At 42.0% G+C, this 19,058-nt stretch overlaps 1 protein-coding gene across 2 annotated transcripts in view; it reads left to right on the top strand.

Annotated features, from left to right (window-relative positions):
* The window catches only part of LOC128449426 (F-actin-uncapping protein LRRC16A), a 63,900-nt gene that overhangs the window by 30,789 nt on the left and 14,053 nt on the right, over nucleotides 1-19,058 (top strand). For both annotated transcript variants that reach the window (XM_053432589.1, XM_053432590.1), the window contains exons 7-21: nucleotides 273-343; nucleotides 603-676; nucleotides 883-958; nucleotides 5,254-5,342; nucleotides 6,013-6,107; nucleotides 7,183-7,269; nucleotides 8,538-8,641; nucleotides 9,441-9,518; nucleotides 10,071-10,147; nucleotides 11,426-11,530; nucleotides 11,903-11,972; nucleotides 13,696-13,777; nucleotides 13,904-14,003; nucleotides 14,112-14,166; nucleotides 18,369-18,541. In XM_053432589.1, the coding sequence (XP_053288564.1) occupies nucleotides 273-343; nucleotides 603-676; nucleotides 883-958; nucleotides 5,254-5,342; nucleotides 6,013-6,107; nucleotides 7,183-7,269; nucleotides 8,538-8,641; nucleotides 9,441-9,518; nucleotides 10,071-10,147; nucleotides 11,426-11,530; nucleotides 11,903-11,972; nucleotides 13,696-13,777; nucleotides 13,904-14,003; nucleotides 14,112-14,166; nucleotides 18,369-18,541 (1,336 nt within the window). The remainder of the gene's footprint in view (nucleotides 1-272; nucleotides 344-602; nucleotides 677-882; nucleotides 959-5,253; nucleotides 5,343-6,012; nucleotides 6,108-7,182; nucleotides 7,270-8,537; nucleotides 8,642-9,440; nucleotides 9,519-10,070; nucleotides 10,148-11,425; nucleotides 11,531-11,902; nucleotides 11,973-13,695; nucleotides 13,778-13,903; nucleotides 14,004-14,111; nucleotides 14,167-18,368; nucleotides 18,542-19,058) is intronic.

The following is a 19,058-nucleotide window of genomic DNA, read 5'->3' as shown; positions in this document are numbered from 1 at the left end:
TATAGTGAGTTAACATTAAGGGTATAGAAGTTTTTAGAGCCGAATTGATAAAGTGGATGGCTGATAATTTCAGCCAACATGAGCCTCACACAGATGCATCCTTAACAGTGTGTAAATGTGCATATAAATGTTGGTTTTACAGAATTAAACAATGTAGAAATATGTGCATTTTTGTTTGCTTATATTTTGTTTGCATGAACCACATATCACAGCTTTAGCCAAAGATTTGTGTGATTTACATTTTTGTTGAGCTACATCTCTGTGTGTTGCAGGTGGGTTTTCTCAGATGTACAGATGTGTGTGTGACTGGTTGGGGCTGCCCTACAAGGAGGAGGTGCAGTGGGTCAGTATTATTCATGTTTGTTTGTGCATTATTGTACAGTATTTATAGATCCGGGTCTAACTGTGCTTCAGTGCAGTTCGATATATAACATACACCTGCAGGAAACCCTTTTATAAAAAATATCAATTTAATAGGACATGAGCTCACATCTGTAATGGCTCCTTCCAGTTTCTTGTCTCTATGTGACTCATTAACAGATACTTGTCTAAATATAAACATGTTGGTTGATATGATCTTTGATGAACTGTTCCTCTTGAAGGATGTGGACACCATCTATTTAACACAAGACACCAGAGAACTCAACCTGCAGGACTTCAGCCATCTGGAGAACAGGTGAGATAAAACCACACCAAAGCCAATGCAATAAATCACAGATAAAGGCCATGTGGCACCAAACCAAGGGAAGGAGATAGGAGGTATTGTTATTGTGACATGATTTATTTTCCAATGCAAAAATGCTGAAGTCATTTTACAGTCTCAGGTAGTATGGATGAAGAGGAGTGTTTAATTGCTGCTCTGACCTTTTCTCCGTTCCTCAGGGATCTGGTGGCCATAATAGCCGTGCTGGAGTTTAACCAGTGGTTCACCAAACTCTCCACCAAGGACTACAAACTGGTCAGTTCCTGTTTTCACCATCTTCTTCTCGTACCCCGTCCCATGCTTGTCTTTTCTAACCACTGCCTGTATAGCTTTATCCTTTTGAAATGAAGAGGTGGTGCATCTCTCTTTATCAGGCTCTTTAGGCTGCATCCAAACCAATAGGTTTTCATTTTAATATCTATGCTTCTCTTGAAAGTTTGAGCTCCTAAAACGGAGAAGTATGGAAACTCGGTCCAGGAAAAGAAATCCCAGTGCATTCCTTTCACCATATTTGTTTCATTGTCAATATTTTCTTTAACCAATCAACCACCTGCAGAGATGACAATCTGCTTCCTGTTTACACCAGCTTGCACATGCCCAGTGTACGTCAATGGTCATGTGATCTGCATTTTCAGCTGTGTTAGTACAGATGGGGATTATTACTGATACGTAGCTAAAATATTGTTGTGGACAGGGATTGTTTTAGCTTTAAAACATTTAAAATGAAATAGTAATAGTATGTATGTAGCCCAAGTGTCCCATTATAGTAGTAGATTCACGGTATATCAACTCTAGCACATCACCATGATGGATAGTATTGTAGCCTGCTGCCACAAAATGACAAGATAATTCAGATTTAATCCCATCTCAGAGATAAGTGGTGTTACTGCGTTTGTCAGGTTCTTATCTGTTCCTGTCACTTGGGTGAAGGTTCTGCTTTTCACTGTCTTTCTGCACTTCTGCTTCTGCTTTATATTTTATTATACAAATTAATATAACTAAGAAAAAGGTTATAATTAGAAAAATGGCAATAATTCACATTTGAGAACTTGAGTCTGTCATCTTAGCTTAAATGGGGGGAGGCTGTGGTTCAGGAGTTGGAGTGGGTCGTCCACTTGAGGCTCGGTGGTCTGATCCCGGGCACCACTTTGGGCAGGGTACTGACCCTAAATTGCCCCTGACTGCTGTGCTGAGAGTATATGAATGGTGGGTGATAGAAAAAGTGCTGAGTGGGTGATAGAAGCTCTGAATGACTGTGTGTGTGAATGGATGAATGTGATTTGTACTGTAAAGAGGTGGTTGAAAAGACTGGAAAAGCTCTTAACAAATACAGTCACCATTTACAGTTTATCATTTAAAGATGTTTTAAAAAATAATATTCAACTTTATTTATTGATAGTATCTGTATCTTCTAAGTCTAACGTGTCCTTTTCTATCTGAATTCACTTTTCCGTGCATCCTCCCTCCCCTCTACCTTTGCCTGACAGTGATTACAGCTGCATGTGTCAGACTGTTCCGAGCATTTCCCCCTTGTTTCAGTTTTCTGTCATCCCTCATGTGTGCTGACTGAGGATCAGTCCCGTGTTCTTGTGTGATAAGACTCCTAATCCCAGCTAGACAAAGGGACTCAAAAGTCTCAGGCTGGTGCCCCCTTGCAGCGCTCCATTACCGACCGTGTCTCCAGGCTGTGCTCGGCCTCACCAGTCACCACACGCAGCTTCCTCAGTCCAAATCATTATCTTCCTCCTCCGTCACGGGCTATTCCTTTTGTATTGAGTTTGAAAATCCGGCCTCCCCCCCAGCCCATGTGCATATTTAGTTTCTCAGGCAGGCACATGTGCAGCCTGTGTCTAATATGTGTCTTTCTTTTATCCCAGATTAGTGAGTGCTATAACAGAGCAGCGTTTAGTGATGGGAAGGTTTGAGTGGAGATATTTTCAATTGTTCCTGAGCGTGTACTTTAGTGATTCAGCCTAAGATGCGGCTTCTTTAACAGTGTCACAGGTTCTCTCCACTTACCACCATGTGTCAGAGGAGTCGAGACTTTCTGACGACAACAAATTTGATTATGAGACTTTTAAGAAAGAGGCAAGATCGGCTGTTTGTTTGTCCTTGTGCCCGGGCGAAAGACGCCTGTATCTCCAAACCAACACAAAATCTCTCCTGAAAAAGTTCCACCGTTGTTGAAATGTCTTGACCACTCGGGTTTGTCTGTTTTATCTGTATTTGTAAGCTTTCAGTAGACGTACACAAATACGGATGAAATGAATGCAGAGTGTAAACACAGGGCTCGGTCTGTTTCTGTATGTGTATCTAAAGTTGAGCATAAACAAGCCTTAAATGGACGAGGAGAGAAGTCGAATGAATAAAGAAGAGATTTAAAGAATGGACGTTTGGGAGAAAGAGTGGTAGACAGAGATCAAAAGCTCGGGAAACTCGTGTTTACTTTCCACGACCAGAAGCATGTCAGTGGATGTTCCTGCCAGATCGAGTGACGGAAGTTCAACACAAGGGCAACCTCAACTATCTTCTGTGGTGGTGGAGCCACACAGTCACACTAGGGATTTATAAAAGGAGCGGTAAATTCACAAGCGTCAGACGCAAAGTGCAGTGAGTCTAACCAGCTCCAAACAGATAAGGGATATCTCAATGTAGCTGAGTGGCCAATACAACACAAGAGACGGTAACACACACACACACACACACACACACAGACACAGAGGCTATCAGAGCGAGGGATTGTGCAGCACGTCCTGCGTTCAATCAGTCAGTTTGTGGCCTAATCAAGATGCTGAGTTGTTAATAGAAGACAGGAGGAGAAGACGAGGTGGGGACAGTGATGAGAGGACTTATTTTCTCTTTACCTCATGATCTCACCGTTCTGTGTGATCAGTGTGTGTGTGTCTGTGGGTCTGTGGGACATTCCAGCAGGTCCCAGGGTCTGAACAGCGCAGCATGACGAGGCTCTTCTTTAACAGGCAGTAAATGGTGCAGTCTTCACGCTGACAGTGTCACCCGGCAGTCTTGTTGTGACTCATGTGGAAAATACAGGCCTCTTTGTTCACTCTCTCCCTCTAAGGCCACAACCCTCTGCTCTCGCTCCTCTTTTCCTCCATTTCACCCCTCGCTGCCCTCATATCTCCTTTTTCTCTTTATTATGTCATCCCTCACTGCCCTCCATCACTCTCATCCCTCTCCTGTCATACTCACACTTTCAACAGAGTAAACATGTGAACAAAAGTCCCTTTCTCTCTCTCTCTCTCTCTCTCTCTCTCTCTCTCTCTCTCTCTCTCTCTCTCTCTCTCTCTCTCTCTCTCTCTCTCCCTCTCCCTACCTCCTTCTCTCTCCTCTTTCCCCCCCTCCATCGCTTTAGATAACAGTGTGGGACAATGTTGCCAGTGTTGTGGCCGCAGCAAGAGAAACAGTCCCTTATAGCAGGAATGTCAGTCCCAAAGAATAACAACAGTACAACGATCCAGTAAAGTTTTTACGATAGAAAATGTTGTGTTGTCAGTAATAAGAGGTTGTGTGCATTTGTGAGTCAGTGACACAGCACACAGCGAACTGGGTCAGTGAATATCTGGGTAAGGCACAGACGTCCGACTGCTGAATTTTTCATTTTTGTCTAAATATGAGTGCCACTGCTCCCTCGACTCTCCTTCCCCCCCTCCTCCGTCGTGCTGTGACCACGGAAGCGAGACAACTTTCTCCCTCCTAAGTGTCCAAACTCTCCTCTCGCTCGCTCCCCAGTCTCTGCTTGTTATGCATAAATGGTCTTTAAGTGGAAGAGAGAAACTTTTTTTAAAGAAGCGTTCTACTCTACAGCTCTAATGAGCTTAAATGAACAGATTCCCCGAGTGTTTTGCCTGCGTTCTGCTCAGGATCACTTGCTGGAAATCACATGTCCCAGAAGTACATTTCTCTGGTATTCCCATGACCTTCAATGTTTCACTACAAACTTTTTTGCTCCCTGTTCATGTAGCATTTCAAGCCTCAGAGCTGCTTTAGTTAATTTGTATACCTTCTTTGTACTGGTGATTAGAAATGATGAATAAAAGCACAAAATCTACCAGAGAAATTTGACATTTTCTTTTTATGGGATGCTTTAAACATTGATGCACTTCTCCATTCATGTGAGACACAGTCCTTTCACGTGAATGTTGTAAATATTTTTTTGATGAGCTCTGTTACATGTGACATCTATTGCACCTCTGGAAGAGGGACCCTCAGTTGTGAGGGAGATTTCTGTGTCTTTCCCCCTGTTATGTTTGTTTTGGCTGTTTTCTCACTGTAGCTATGAGCAGGGTGTTGTGAATGGGCTTCTTAAATAAAACTGTATTTAATTTGAGATGAAACTGTGCCTCTGTGAGTGTGACTCATTGTATCTCTTACTTATCCGTCACACTATCTGCCATTTGAAAAACTGTGGAAAACTTAGACATTGTCCTTTCAGTATCTTTTCCGGATATCTCTTTTTTTATAATGCTACCGACAAAAGATTGTATAACAAAGATTTATCTGACAGCTGTTACTTGTGTGTGTGTGTTCAGTCTGCAGATGTGTGTGAGCAGATCTTCAGGGTGGTGTCTCGATCCAGTCGACTGGAAGAGTTGGTTCTGGACAACGCTGGACTCAAAACGTAAGAGGCTGCAAACAATCCAAAGTCAGTTAACTTGGAATGAACAGTACAGACATGATTCATTCGTGATTAGTTTAGTGGATGACGATACCTTTCAGTTTGGAAATCCCCTTACCCTCCAAAAATGCATTAGTGAATTGCAAGATTCATACTTGAATCAGATTTTTTGTGATTACACTTCATATAATATCTTATTATTATAAAATATATTTATAAAAGAGGAAGAGAAAACTACTGTATTCATAACTGTATATGTGCAGAACCTATGGTGCAGACACACCGTTGTTGTCATCAAAACAAAATCCAGACTGTCAAGTTAAAAGATACAAGTTGTGTATATAAACAATTTTAGCCACTCCACTCAGGAGTGTTGACGTTGTCTGGATGTCTACATTTTTCCGCTCTATGAGGGAAACGGGTTGTTGTTCAGTTTGGTGATTTTCATACTGTTTCTGTATTTAGCTGTTAAACAAGATTTGTATTGGTACATTTACCAAACACACAAATACAGTCAGTCTTTCACCACAGTTCTAATTTAGCATTTCAATACACCTCGGTTCATCCCGGCCTTTGGGTGTAGCTGGGTAAGAATAAAGCACTTTGATAGGTTCCACGTGTGCAGTTCACTGGTCATACCCGCATAATGGAAACACTCTCTCATGCTCTACAGTGACTTCGCCCAGAAGCTCGCTGCTGCTCTGGCTCACAACCCCAGCTCAGGACTCACCACCATTAATCTTGCCAACAACCCACTGGAGGACAGAGGTATGATATCTGCTCTGATCCAGACTAATGTGCTCGTCCCTGCTCTATTATTCTCTCCTCTGTGCTTTACTCTAAACAGCTTGTTTTGACTCAGTCCACCAGTACTGTACTATATTAACAACACAGAGTCCAGCCCTGTAAATATTAAGGAATTGAACCATTATCAGGCTACACAGGTTGTATTTGATAAGAAAGATCATTCTAAATATCATGTATGACAGATAATAGGTTATAAGATTATTTATAAATTCTACACTGCATAAACTACTGTACCACAGTCTGTTAGAGGTAATGGGTGTGTTATTATACTGTGAATATACAGTTTAGGTTTCCTTGTCCCAGTGCAGTGAGTTCAACAAGTTTAATATTTCATCAGCTCCATCCTCAGGCCTGTCGGTTTATCCAGGGCACATAAATTAAAGATGCATTCCACCAAATGTTTAGGGGCTGGCATTTAAACTTAAAATAGATTTCTGGGGATAGACAATCTCTGGATTATTTGTCTTTATGAAAAACCTACTACAGGGATCCACCGAATTTTCTGCTAAAAGAAAACCATTTACTTTAATGGGAATTAACTCGATGACTGACACTTTTAGACAGTTGCCTTCATAGACATTTAGACACCAGCATTTTTAGTTTTTAACTCGTCACTTTTACTGATTAGTGACTACTAAAGATATTAAACTGGAACAAATAGAGGCACTTTCTGCAAAACAATAAATGCAGATGCCTTCTTTTTCCCTTTGAGATTTAAATGCACTATTATTTATTAAAAATCGCTTTGTTTTGAAATCCACTGTTGATGTTGATAGTCTCTTTTAAATTGAATGTTAATAATAATTATAATATCAGAAATGAAAAAGCTTGGAGAATGCAGAGTACACAGTGCACTGTCTACCCTGTAATATAAGTGTTAACCAGAGATGAAACACCTGCAACATTGTGAAAAGTGGTTTGGTATTTAAAGAAAGTCGTTGTAGCGTGAATGAAAAAAGCTTCAGCCGCCCCATGGGAGATCAGTGACAAGATGAAAATAACTGTGTCTTCTCGCCCTCTCTCTCTCTCGATGCAGGTATCTCTTCCCTCGGAGCTCAGTTTGCCAAACTTCGTACGGGGCTCAAGCATTTAAACTTCTCCAAAACCTCACTCTCACCCAAAGGTACGTGCCTTCCTCCCCTGTAGCGTGCGAGCGCTGCTTTGTGATCGGCATGATTCTTTGTCGTTCTAATTCACTCACTACCAACCCCCCCCCCCCCCCCCCCCCCCCCCCCCCCTGCAATCTGTTGTAATTCACACTTTCCACTAATCTGATGGCACCTACCACTGGGATGCTAATGACTCTTAATTATTGCACGATAAACACCGAGCGTGGGAGCCAGGGGGGAATGAAAAAGAGATGTATTTTTATTGTGTGATTGTGCGAAGACGATCTGTAAACAGTGCACCAGTTTTCAGCAGCACAAATATTGTCTTGGCACGAGAAAGTAAAGTCCTCTTAATGAAAAGCGATGACGAGGCTGCAGAGGATTTGTAGATTATTCTCATCATCATTTCTAAATTAAGTGCTGATCTTATCAACAGTCGATGGAAGGTAAACTTTCCTCTTGGTTCTCCTCCAAAGTAAATGTCCCTGCACCAGGTACCATCTGCAGGGAGCCGCTGTGAACATGCTTTGCTCTCAGGAGATCAATAGACGGCTATCATATTCCACAGAGCAGGGTTAGTGCTGCTTAAACTGAGCCCTGCACATCCCTGCTAACGGCCCAAAACCCCCAGCGCTCAGAGGTAAAGCAGAGGATGGAAGACATTTTATTACATTTTTACTCCAATTTATTTTTATATGGCTTTTAATTCAGCTTATTAATTATTAGAGATGTTCAGATTGTCCATAATTACCAGATTCTGATGCCTGGACTAAGTGTATCAGCTGATACCCAGTTCTGATCCAATACCAGTCTATTTAAAAAATATATTTTAACAGCTTTATGATACTAATTCTGTATGTGTGAAGATTACTATCATTGTTTAGGACCTGGCTCAGGTTAAACACCTTTAAATAGAGCTTTATAAAAATGTCAGCTTGTAAGTCATTTTCAGAACTAGAGCCACCACTCGAAAAAAGTGTGGCACATGGTTCATGTTGCAGTTTAACTTTTGGGACTTCCCAGTGTGAAATGCTGCCAAATGCTGATACACTCCCGGTGATCACTTCTTCACAAACAGGAGAAGGCCTGACTCTCTTCTCTTTCCATTCACTCTACATTCTGATCCTGTTCTTTCCTGTCACTGCTCATTTCCTCTGCTACTTCCTTCAATATGCTGTCAAAACATCGAGGGAGATTTGAGGCTGGAGATATTGCTGACATTGCTTTTGTGTGTGTGTGTGCTGTGTGCTGTGTGTTTGTGTGTTGTGTGTGTGTGTTTTAGGGGTGAACAGCCTTTGCCAGTCACTGAGTGCCAACCCGTCCATCTCCAGCAGCCTGGTCCATCTGGACCTCTCAGGGAACATCCTCCGAGGGGACGACATGCAGGTATAAACACACACTCAGACACACACACATGCACAGACACATATACACACACAGTTTTTAATCCATCTCAGAGCTGGTATCAATAACACTTAATTGATTGAAACAGTTCAGTGCTGCAGTTATGTGGAGACCTTATTCGGACTCTTATAAATCACTCAGCACTCAGGACATTAGACGTCTGTTCAGAGCACAGATACAGAGATGGGGGGGGAAAGTCTTTACTCTGAGGTTAGAAATCAGATACAGTCACACCCATCAGTTTAATGTATTGTATTTGAGGCTTGACAATAAATCATTGAGTGGGTGAAGACTGGTTTAAAGGAATAGTTTTCATTAGGAGTTAAACAGAAGATTGATACCACTCACATGTCCAGTGATTATCATCTTACAATTTACAACAAGTATAGCAACGTACTGGTAGTCAAGATTTTGTTACCCAACAGAGCCAGGCTAACCCTTTCTCCCTGTTTCCAGTCTTTATGCTAAGCTAAGCTAACTGGCCACTTGTACTTTAACAGCATCAAACAAGGCGATGTTTGAAATACAAATAAAAGAGGGGATCAAGATGGCTGGAAAATAACTATCAATCATAAAACATAACAAAAGAGTTTAAGAACAACATGGAATCTGCAGGAGTGACAGTGACCGTGTTTCTAGGGGCACATCAGACTTTCTCACATCAACAACACATGAGTCATGTAGATGAATGTTCATGCCCCCCCCCCCCCCCCCCCCCCCCCCCCACATGGAGAAGGTCTCATCCTCTGCTCTCTAACACTGTGTGTGTGGTGTTTTCCAGCTTTTCTGCCATTTCCTTGCTCAGCCCAACAGCCTGGTGACCCTTGACCTCTCCAACACTGACTGCTCATTGGACCAGGTGAGTCGTGTGGCACGTCCATATTATATCCGATCTCAAGAGGAACACATGAGTAAAGAGATACCGTGTAAAACCACCAGAGCTCACAATCCTGATCAACTGCTTGCTCCGCCGAGTTTTATCTCATTAAACAGCAGTGTAAGAGGAGGTGGTGGCCATTAACATCCATGTAGGAGGGAGTGTAATCAAACAGTAAATCAGTGTTGCTGCCTGTGTAGTGGTCTGAACACTGTATGTGATGTATTGATGTGGGTCTGAGAGCCAAACACTGTGTATTGATCCCTCTGAGATGTAGCCAGCTGTCAGCCTGTCACTGCAGATATTCATGAGCTCTTAAATCATATTCTGTCTTGGTCACGTGCACTCGGCTGTACATATGTTCACACGCTTGTAAACACACAGCAGGGTTGGGAGGTGCAGAGAAAAAGTGTGTGTTGTAACAACAGTTATTGATATTTAAAGCCTATTTCAAAAATATAATGTTAGAATGTAATTCAAACTCATAAATCAAAGAAAACCTTCACACTTTTTGATGTTGTGTGTGTTCACCAGGTTTGTTCTGCTCTGCTGCGAGGCTCAGTCCAACACCTCTCTGTTCTCAACATGTCGAAAAGTGTCTTCTCTCACCGGTGAGAACCCGTCTGGACTTTACTAATAATCGTGTTGTTGTCAAACTGTAGCCTCCTGCTTCCAAGGTTTATGGATCAAACGCGCACTGGAAACATTGCACATGCGTCAGTTGGAGGTCGTCTGAAAACAATGTATTACGAAAAGGAAGTTAGAGTTCGGAGGCTATGATAGTGTTAGAATAACACTGCTGTCTTTTCTAAATAAGAGATTTAAGAAAAGACAGCACCGGCCGTGTCTACATGATGACCAACTGGACTGTCCACTCATTCCCAAACTGCAAACTTCTTTTTTCTCTTCATGATGATTGAGATGACATCCATACTTATCTACAACTTCCAGCTGCATCTTTTGTGGGATCAAACTGTGCACTCTCCATATTAGTTGCATTGTGAACATGTATTAATGTAAAACTAGTCAGAGATCTGTTGTACCAACGATCCAACCAGTGATGGAAGATGGGCATTTGTCCATGTTAACCAATCAGAGTTTCTTATTGTGTGTGTGGTGAGTGACTTATACATTGTAGAACCTATACTGTGGTTGTCTGTGCCAGTTTGATAATAGTGTAAGTTTCCTTTTGCCCCGAAATTCAGATTTGAACAGACATGACCGTTTTAGCCAGGAATTCAGTCTGTGTGCTGGTGTGTGTGACACCTGCTGGTAGCAACATGCTATTACAGGCCGGATAAAATACAGGATGTGTATGTGCGTGTGTATGTGCGTCTGTTCTCCTTTTTATTACCTCTTTAGGACATTATATTTGTTTGTGTGTGTTCTCGTTTATGTTTCCTCTTTAGGACATTGCATGATATTTATGAGTGTGTGTGTGTACCATAGGTGTGTACTCGTTTTTGTTACCTCTTTGGGACTTTGCATGATAGTTATCTGTGTGTGTGTGTAACAGATGGGCGGTTGAGGCAGCTGTCTTCCTATCATTATCTCTCTTTCCAGTTTGTCTCTGGGGAATTGAGGACTTCATCAAGGGGTGAGGGCAGAGGATGAGGAGGGGGGGCAGAAGAGGAGAGGGGGAGGACGACAGTGTAGTGAAAGTGGAGGGAAATAACGGGAAAAGAGGTAGATGGAGTGTGTGGAGGAGGTGTGCTACTGAGTTTTACTTTCTGCCCGGGACTTTGTGCCATTTTATGAATCCCCGCTGTGTCCTTTTTGTTCAGTTAAAATTGTTTCTTTAAGAGAAGGTAAAACCTAAAATGTGTCACGGACTAAAATCGGTCGTCTGTGAATCCATCTGGAATTTATTTCCTCCTCTCTTTCTGCAGGAAAGGCAAAGAGGTGCCTCCATCGTTCAAGCACTTCTTCAGCAGCGCCCTGACGCTAAGCTCCATCAACGTGTCAGGAACCAAGCTGCCACCAGAGGCCCTCAAGTGAGACCACCATTCATTCACATTTAATGCGTCTCGACGAGCGGCTTCCTCTGTCCCACACTCTTTGTTCTTCTTGTTCCTCATCTTATTTCACTACACACTGTTTATATCACTATTTAAAAGTAGAGTAGAAACTAGACTTGTCCTGTCAGCTTTCATCCCAGAGAGCAGCTGCTGAAGCTCACAGCGCACAGAGACACTGCAGTTAAATGTTTAACTGAAGTGGTTTTACTGTTGTAAACTAGACAAAACAGAACAAAAAAGAATGTATAATAAAAACAATGCATACTCATTTACTCTCTCTCTCTCTCTCTCTCTCTCTCTATCTGATAATTCCCTTTTTTTAAACTGTCTGTATTTGTATTGTTTCAGAGCTTTCCTGCTTGGTCTGGCCAGTAACCCCAGTCTGAAGGACGTGTCTGTAGACCTCAGCTGCTGTGAGGTGAGAACCACAGACGTCATCATAAACATCCTGCATGTCATCATAAACATCCTGCACGTCATCATAAACATCCTGCACGTCATCATTTACCCTCATCAATTTATTTTATCTCACAGAGATATCTTTTGCAGTGCATACATTTGTACCTGGCTCATGAGAAATCATTTTCTACAGGCAGATTTTTACTTGTTGGGGTAATTGGTGTGTGTCTGTGAGTGTGTGTTTGTGCATATTTATAACCAAGATCAAAGAATTTGTAGATTTTCGGTGCAGCTTGTCAATGTGTGAGACAAGCCGGAATCTGGGAACTTTTTCAAACCCTGTTCACAATGAATTCCAAATCATATAAATGACGAGAACCCATTTGTACAGTTGAAATCTTAATGGTTCAAGTTAAAGCCCCTGACTCCCATTAGACTCAAGTGTTATATATCACCAGTGTGGTGAGGCCCTTTCCCTCTCTCTATTTCACATCACTTTCCTGATCAGTCGCAGTATACTGGACCTAGATCCCACAGCAGCAGTTATATTCAATGCACAGAGAAGCTGATGAGAATGCAGGCAAACATGCACAGCTCTGCGGCAGCACAGTTTAATCACGTGCTGCGAAATCCAGTGGAGCCAGTCTAAAGCATAAACCGGTGGAAGCATTGCATTCTCTCGCTTTTATTCCTTTATTAATCATGTTTCCAGTATTGGTCCCATTTCTATAAGTGCTGTTATCGGCTAAAGTTTATTGAGTGCTGCTTTTTTTTTTATAGTTTTGGTGTCAAGACTCAATTCAATGCAATCAGCCTTTTTAGGATCCACTCCAAAAAGCATTTGACAGGCCAGCGACGCCGTTAAGAGGCTGTATAATGGAAGAGTTGGCAGACAGCAGGCGGGGGCGGAGAGATGAGCAGAGGGAGGGGCGGGTGAGGACGAGGTGAGGTGGGGGATGGCTCGGCGTGCCTCTGTAATTGTTTCATCACAACTCTCTCTCTCTCACACACACACACACACGCACCAGCCCCCCGTCTACACCCCTGCTCCAACAGATAAAGAGAGATAACGAACAGAAGCTGCGGTGGTGGAGGGAGGGATGGAGGGGTGGAGGGAGGGATGATGCGTTCCATGCGTTTCCTCTCGGAGCTTTAATGAAGCGTTTGGGTGGGGGCAGCCCGAAACTGTGCGGAATAAGGAGCGTGTATGACTCCCCGATGAGTGTGTTTGTGCAGATGCGTGCACACGTGTGTATGTCGGATCAGAAGAATGAGCATTAAGCATCTGTGTGTGGTTTTTCTTTTGTTGGTAATTGTTGGCTTGGCTCTGAAATGCTCTTCTCTCCCCGTAACGCTGCTCTAAGCTCGGTCATTGTGTAAGTACCAGTGAACTCACTCTTCATAATTAACATTTCATTCACTCCTCTTTTAATTTGCACGCCTGCTTCCTGCTCAGCCTTTTCCTCTTCCCGAGCCCACTTTCCATCAACCTTAAGAAATTACATGATTACAACTACCAACAGCTCCCAGCTGCAGTTATACTGGATGATCAGTGGTATTTTAAACCGTGACATCACCATGTTAATTCCTTAATGATTCCATCTTAAGTTGCACGTTTCACCTAAAGAGTCCTGTAGGTCTTTGAGTCTAAACCGTTTGATTTGTAGCCTGTAAAGGTTTTAGATGTGTCTGGGTCTGATGCACTGTGAGTTTAAAGTTCACCCCCCCCTCTGTCTTTCCAGCTGCGCTCAGGAGGTTCTCAGATCCTTGAGAGTTGTATAGCAGAGATCCCAAACATCTCCAGCCTGGATATCTCTGACAACGGTGGGTGACAGCATCCATACATTGTACCAAACAGTGACTGAGCTTTTTAAACCTGATTCAAAAATCTGTGGAATCCAATAAACGGCAGAGATCAGCCTCTCATATTATCCTCTCTAAAACCTCCAGGCCTGGACTCAGATCTGTCCACTCTGCTGGTGTGGTTGGCCAAGAACCGCTCCATCAAACACCTCTCTCTGGGCAAGAACTTCAACAACATCAAGTCAAAGTAAGAATACAGGGCAGGAAAAGAGACCTTATGCCTGTTTTAAACCAAAATGAGCAGGTCTACACATGGCTAAAATGTCTCTTCTTGTCTTTCTTCAACCTGACTCAGAAACCTCGGCCCGATCCTGGACAGCCTGGTTCACATGATTCAAGAGGAGGAGTCGGTGAGTTTGTAAATTTCCTCCGACTGTATGTTATTCTTCATGGAGCGCTGTAGCCTGGTGATAACAGGGAACGACCTCGAGCTCCAAATCCTATATGAGCAATCATCTTACCAGTTGAGACTCAGCCAGCTGCTCCACAGCTGACCCTTGACCTCTGCAGCAGAGGGTGGTGTGAATAGAATTTCCCTACATTGCTCAAAGTGAAGGGAAACTGTGTGGTTTCTGGGAGTTGCACGCAAATATTGAAGCTGTTGGATTAATAGGGTATGGTACATGAAGATAGATAAACACTGGAGGTGTAACTTTATCTGTTAAACCTAGGGTAGATGTCATTTAATTTTGAAATCGTAGTAAAAGTGAGTTGTTGGTGGGTTATTACACTACAAAGGGAAACCTCATGGAAAGAACTCGTGGGATTAAAACTCAAAACTACTCTTCCAATCGTTGGCTGCTTGTGATCATCATCCCCACAGTGTCTATCAACGTCTAAAGGGACAAGTGATATTATATAGATATTAAAAGAATATAATTTTCCTCAGTGGTTATATATTTCAGAAAACCTGCAGCGAAACAAAGCGCTCCTCTCCTTCCTGTCCCTCGATCAATCCCACTCGTTTTATCTCTCCCTCCATCATGGGAGCTGTAACAGATTTTGTCCTGGTGCCTGCCTGTCTTTGTCTCCCACAGTGCTGGATGTGCTAGATTGATGGTCCTATTGAGCTGCGCCACACTGGATTGGTCTCTTGGTGCTTACTCTTGTGGTCTTCTGTGTGGGTGTCGGTGTGTGTGTGTGGGTGTGTTTGTGCGTGTGAGCGAGTGTGTGCGAGCATGTGCGTGCATGCATTCTCCATAAAAATATGTCAGTATGTGTACGAGCTGCTTATCTGGCTGTGCAGGTGGACGCTGGAGCTCAGAAAAGCTGAGAAGAAGGGAGAGGGTTAAAGGATAACTCCGCTATTTTCCAAATTGATTCATTTCCTATAAATGTACACATTGTGACTAAGGTTGTGCTCACTTTGCAATTTCTACCTCCAATGTCGAGATTTGGGCAAACAGGGATTGTCACACAGCAGCAAAAGCCTTACACATAAAGAGCCCTCTGGATTAATAACTGGGCTCCAGGGTCAGTGAGGACGTTGTCCCAGTTGACGATCACTGTTAATTTGCATCATGGCGAGTACAAGTGGCTACAATCTGCGTATAGATTTGATCATTCTTAATTTGCATAGAGGGCAAGTACAAAGTTATCAAAGCTATAGACCAGCAGCCACATTTTTGTCAGAGATTTGTTTAGACCAGGGGCTTCAGAGTATTATCTCTAATGTGCACAGTTTTTCTGCATGTAAAATTATTTATTCAACAGAATGTTTGTTTTCTTTTTCTGCTGTGCGTCTTGGAAAATAGTGAGAATACACAAAAATACCTGACAGAGAAAGAGACGGAGCTGCAGGCGTCACGTTTACCTTGTGTTTCTGTCCTGGCTGGAGTCCAGACACTCAGACCTGGAATCGCTCCGAGCTGCCAGGGTACAGACATAAACTCTATTTTATTAGTGAGCAGGAATGTGGTTCACTTATCCACCAAGTTTACTCTTCACCAATTAACAGAAAACATCATAATTTATTGAGAATTAACAGCACTCAAACATCTTATTGACAATAATTAATACAGTTAAAGAGTAAAAACCTAAATTAGTTAGAATCTGCAAAAACAAATTAAGAAATCTCTTTAAGTTGTTCTTAGGCTGCGATAAACAAACAACATTTCATATGAACTTTATAATTAACCCGGGAGAAAACATACACGTTAGTAGTTATCAGCATGTTAGTGAATGTGATGGTGGAAGTTGAAGGAATGTTTACAATTTGGAGAAAAATAAGTCACAACCTAAATATCTCCAGTTCAAATTTAGAGGGAAAGATATAGAAGGGGACATGGGGACATTTAACAGGGTAAATGCAACTGCACTTATCTCTGCACAACAACGATAATAATAATAATTCTTTACTGTTTATCATCATAAGAACACCCTGGTCTCCTTTGTAGAGCCACTGCAGACTGTAGTGGAGAGATGCATTAAGTCATTTCAGTATTGAACACAAATCAGCATTTTATCGACTGCCATTAAAAAGGTTCATTTGTCTCCGGTACAAGGTCACTTTCATTTGCGTGTCTTGTGTTATAATCTCTAATTTTCCTGGTTTTATTAAACAGGACGTGTCTGCGTTTCCAGCAAAATTATTTCACAATCTTACTGATTTATAATGTCTGAAAAATCTGAGCTCCTGAAAGTCATTCACTTTTTCACGTTTTTTTACTCTCTTCACTTCAGCCATAGCAGGGGATGGAAATCACAGTTACTTTACTATTGTCAATACACCTTCATGATGTCGTCTTCCTTTCTTGTGCTGCACAACCAGACGTTACTGAGCCTTTTTAGAAGAACACAGTTTTTATTCTTAAGGGTCTGTGTGGGAACCCAGTGATGAACATTTTGTTTCTTCTTTACAACACTTCAGAAAGAATAAGCTACAGCGCCCACTGGTGCATCGTCTCCTACCTATTTAAATGTGCATGTATAATGTCTGCTGTGTGCTCCACAGGAACACATGCAGGCACTAAATAAGTCTCTCTGCGCTCATTTTCCGCCTATACAACCATGTTGATGTTGTTTCTCCACACTGACATCAGCACACATTCATTAAAGCCCAAAGTCATCTGATAACCACTGAGCTGACTGAGCTTATTCGTTTTTTTATGTTATTTTGCACTTTCACTGTGTTAATCTATGTGGAGGTGAGAGTCTCCTCCTCAGGATCAGGAGCCATTATTTAGGTCATAAACATGAGGTAACGTTATGTTTATTATATCGAATTTGGTAAAATACACTATGTGTTTATACATTTAATTAAAGTGTGTTTGATTTAGGGCGTCTTTTGGCAGAATAATACTATTATTATTCATGGATATATTCGGTTTCGTTAGAATGAGCCCATCTCACTATGATGGTTCTCTGTGTTGCATCGCCTTCTCTCTACAGTGGCCCAAATGGACAAACCACAAGCCTTTCACATTTTGACATTACTTGAAACCCCCCATTGACTTTAAAGGGAAGTGAAGCGATGGGGAAATTTTATACTCAAAGTATGTTTTTGTTTATCACTTTCTTAGATTTTGATTTCAATATTTCAAGTTTGGCATCTCAAATTTTTCTTGAGTAAAATATCTCAAACCACTGTATCACTAATGCAGCGCGACTATGAAGTAAGCAGTGCAGTGGCTTTTCCTCTTCGTTAAGCTGAGTTATCATTTATTTTATAAAAGAATGAATGAGTTTGGTTCAACTGGGCGACTTGGCAGCCGGTATAGTGAGTGGCCTGTAGAGGGCAGATCACAGGAGACTCCAGCTGTGTAGATGTTACGCATCACAGAGCAGCTCCAATCTGCTGAACAGACGCATGCTGTTGGGGATTTGTAAAACCTTGTATCACTCTCATGTTACAAAGAAATCCACTTGATCTCGTGATTCCTTTTGCCTCTGAAGTTTTGAATGATGATATCGCATTTCAGACATTTGACAGAAGGCTCTTAAACGTCCACTTGATCTGCTGATAAAAGTATAGTTTGTTTGTTTGCTCTTTTTAGTAACAACCACCTAAAGGACCATACAGTTTCATAAGTGGTATAATGGCAAAAGAGTAAGCGTTGGATTATATTTAACTTTTATGTTTTGGTAGAACTGTCAGTGAATGAATCGTTGGGGCTTAACTTTATAGTTTGTATGCAGAGTCTTTTGTAACAGTGTCAAAGTAACTGTGAACTCTGCTCACACTTACATCCACGTACATTTTACAGGACACAGACAAGAAACAAAGGCAGCTCTCAAAGGAATATTAATACCAGTGTCATAAATTACAGTAGACTTGTGGCCAAGAAGTCTCCTTGTGGATACTCAGTGCTGTTGATGCCAACACACACAACTGAAGGGCTTCTCACCAGCCTGCAGGTTGTAGATAAACCCTGACTGTCCTGCAGTCCCATAACACTGTCAATGACACCCAAGAGTCAGTCGCAGTATAATTATATTTTATCTCTTCTTCTCATAATTTAAAACCCCTCTAAACACTTTTCTTTTCTCCTCCTCTTACCCCACATGTCCTCCCTCCATCCTCCCCTCCTCCTCCTCCTCCTCCCCTCCACAGCCCCTCACCTCCCTGTCTCTAGCAGACTCCAGACTAAAGAGCGATCTGACCATCGTCCTCAACGCCCTCGGCAGCAACTCCTCGCTCACCAGACTGGACATCAGTGGCAACGCCATGGGGGACATGGGAGCCAAGATGCTGGCCAAGGCTCTGCAGATCAACTCCAAACTCAGGTCAGTACACAACCTGTTCAACGGGTCGCAGTGCTGACTTGTGACTGTTATATGCAGTCAATAGAGGAGAAACAATGGGTTAAAATGTTACTGTGTTACCAACAAGATAAAATACAAACAGACAAGTGTAATTATAGACCATCAATAGTTTATATATATATATAGAAGTTCCTTATGTGTAGTTACTGTTACGTTTTCATCTCTGTTTGTATTTGTTTAGTTTGTTTATTAGCAGGAATACGCAAAAACTACTGAACAGATTATCATGATATTTTTTGGGATGACCTAAGGAAGAACCCATTGAATTTTGGTGTGGATCCTTATCAGGGGGCAGGTTTTTATCACCTACTTTAACATTGTAAGATATGGACATTTTTCAAAAATGTAAATTTCTCAGAGAATTATAATTTATCTTGATAGAGATAACCTAGAAACAAAATCGATCAGATCCAGATTAAAATCCAGATCTAGTGAATTCAAGTTTGGTTTCATAAGACTGTTTGTGCTTGGCCAAGAT

This window comes from Pleuronectes platessa, chromosome 10 (assembly GCF_947347685.1).
Source record: "Pleuronectes platessa chromosome 10, fPlePla1.1, whole genome shotgun sequence".
Taxonomy (NCBI): Eukaryota; Metazoa; Chordata; class Actinopteri; order Pleuronectiformes; family Pleuronectidae; genus Pleuronectes; species Pleuronectes platessa.
The sequence above is the reverse complement of the archived record's forward strand: the minus strand, read 5'-3'. Positions and strand labels throughout refer to the sequence as shown.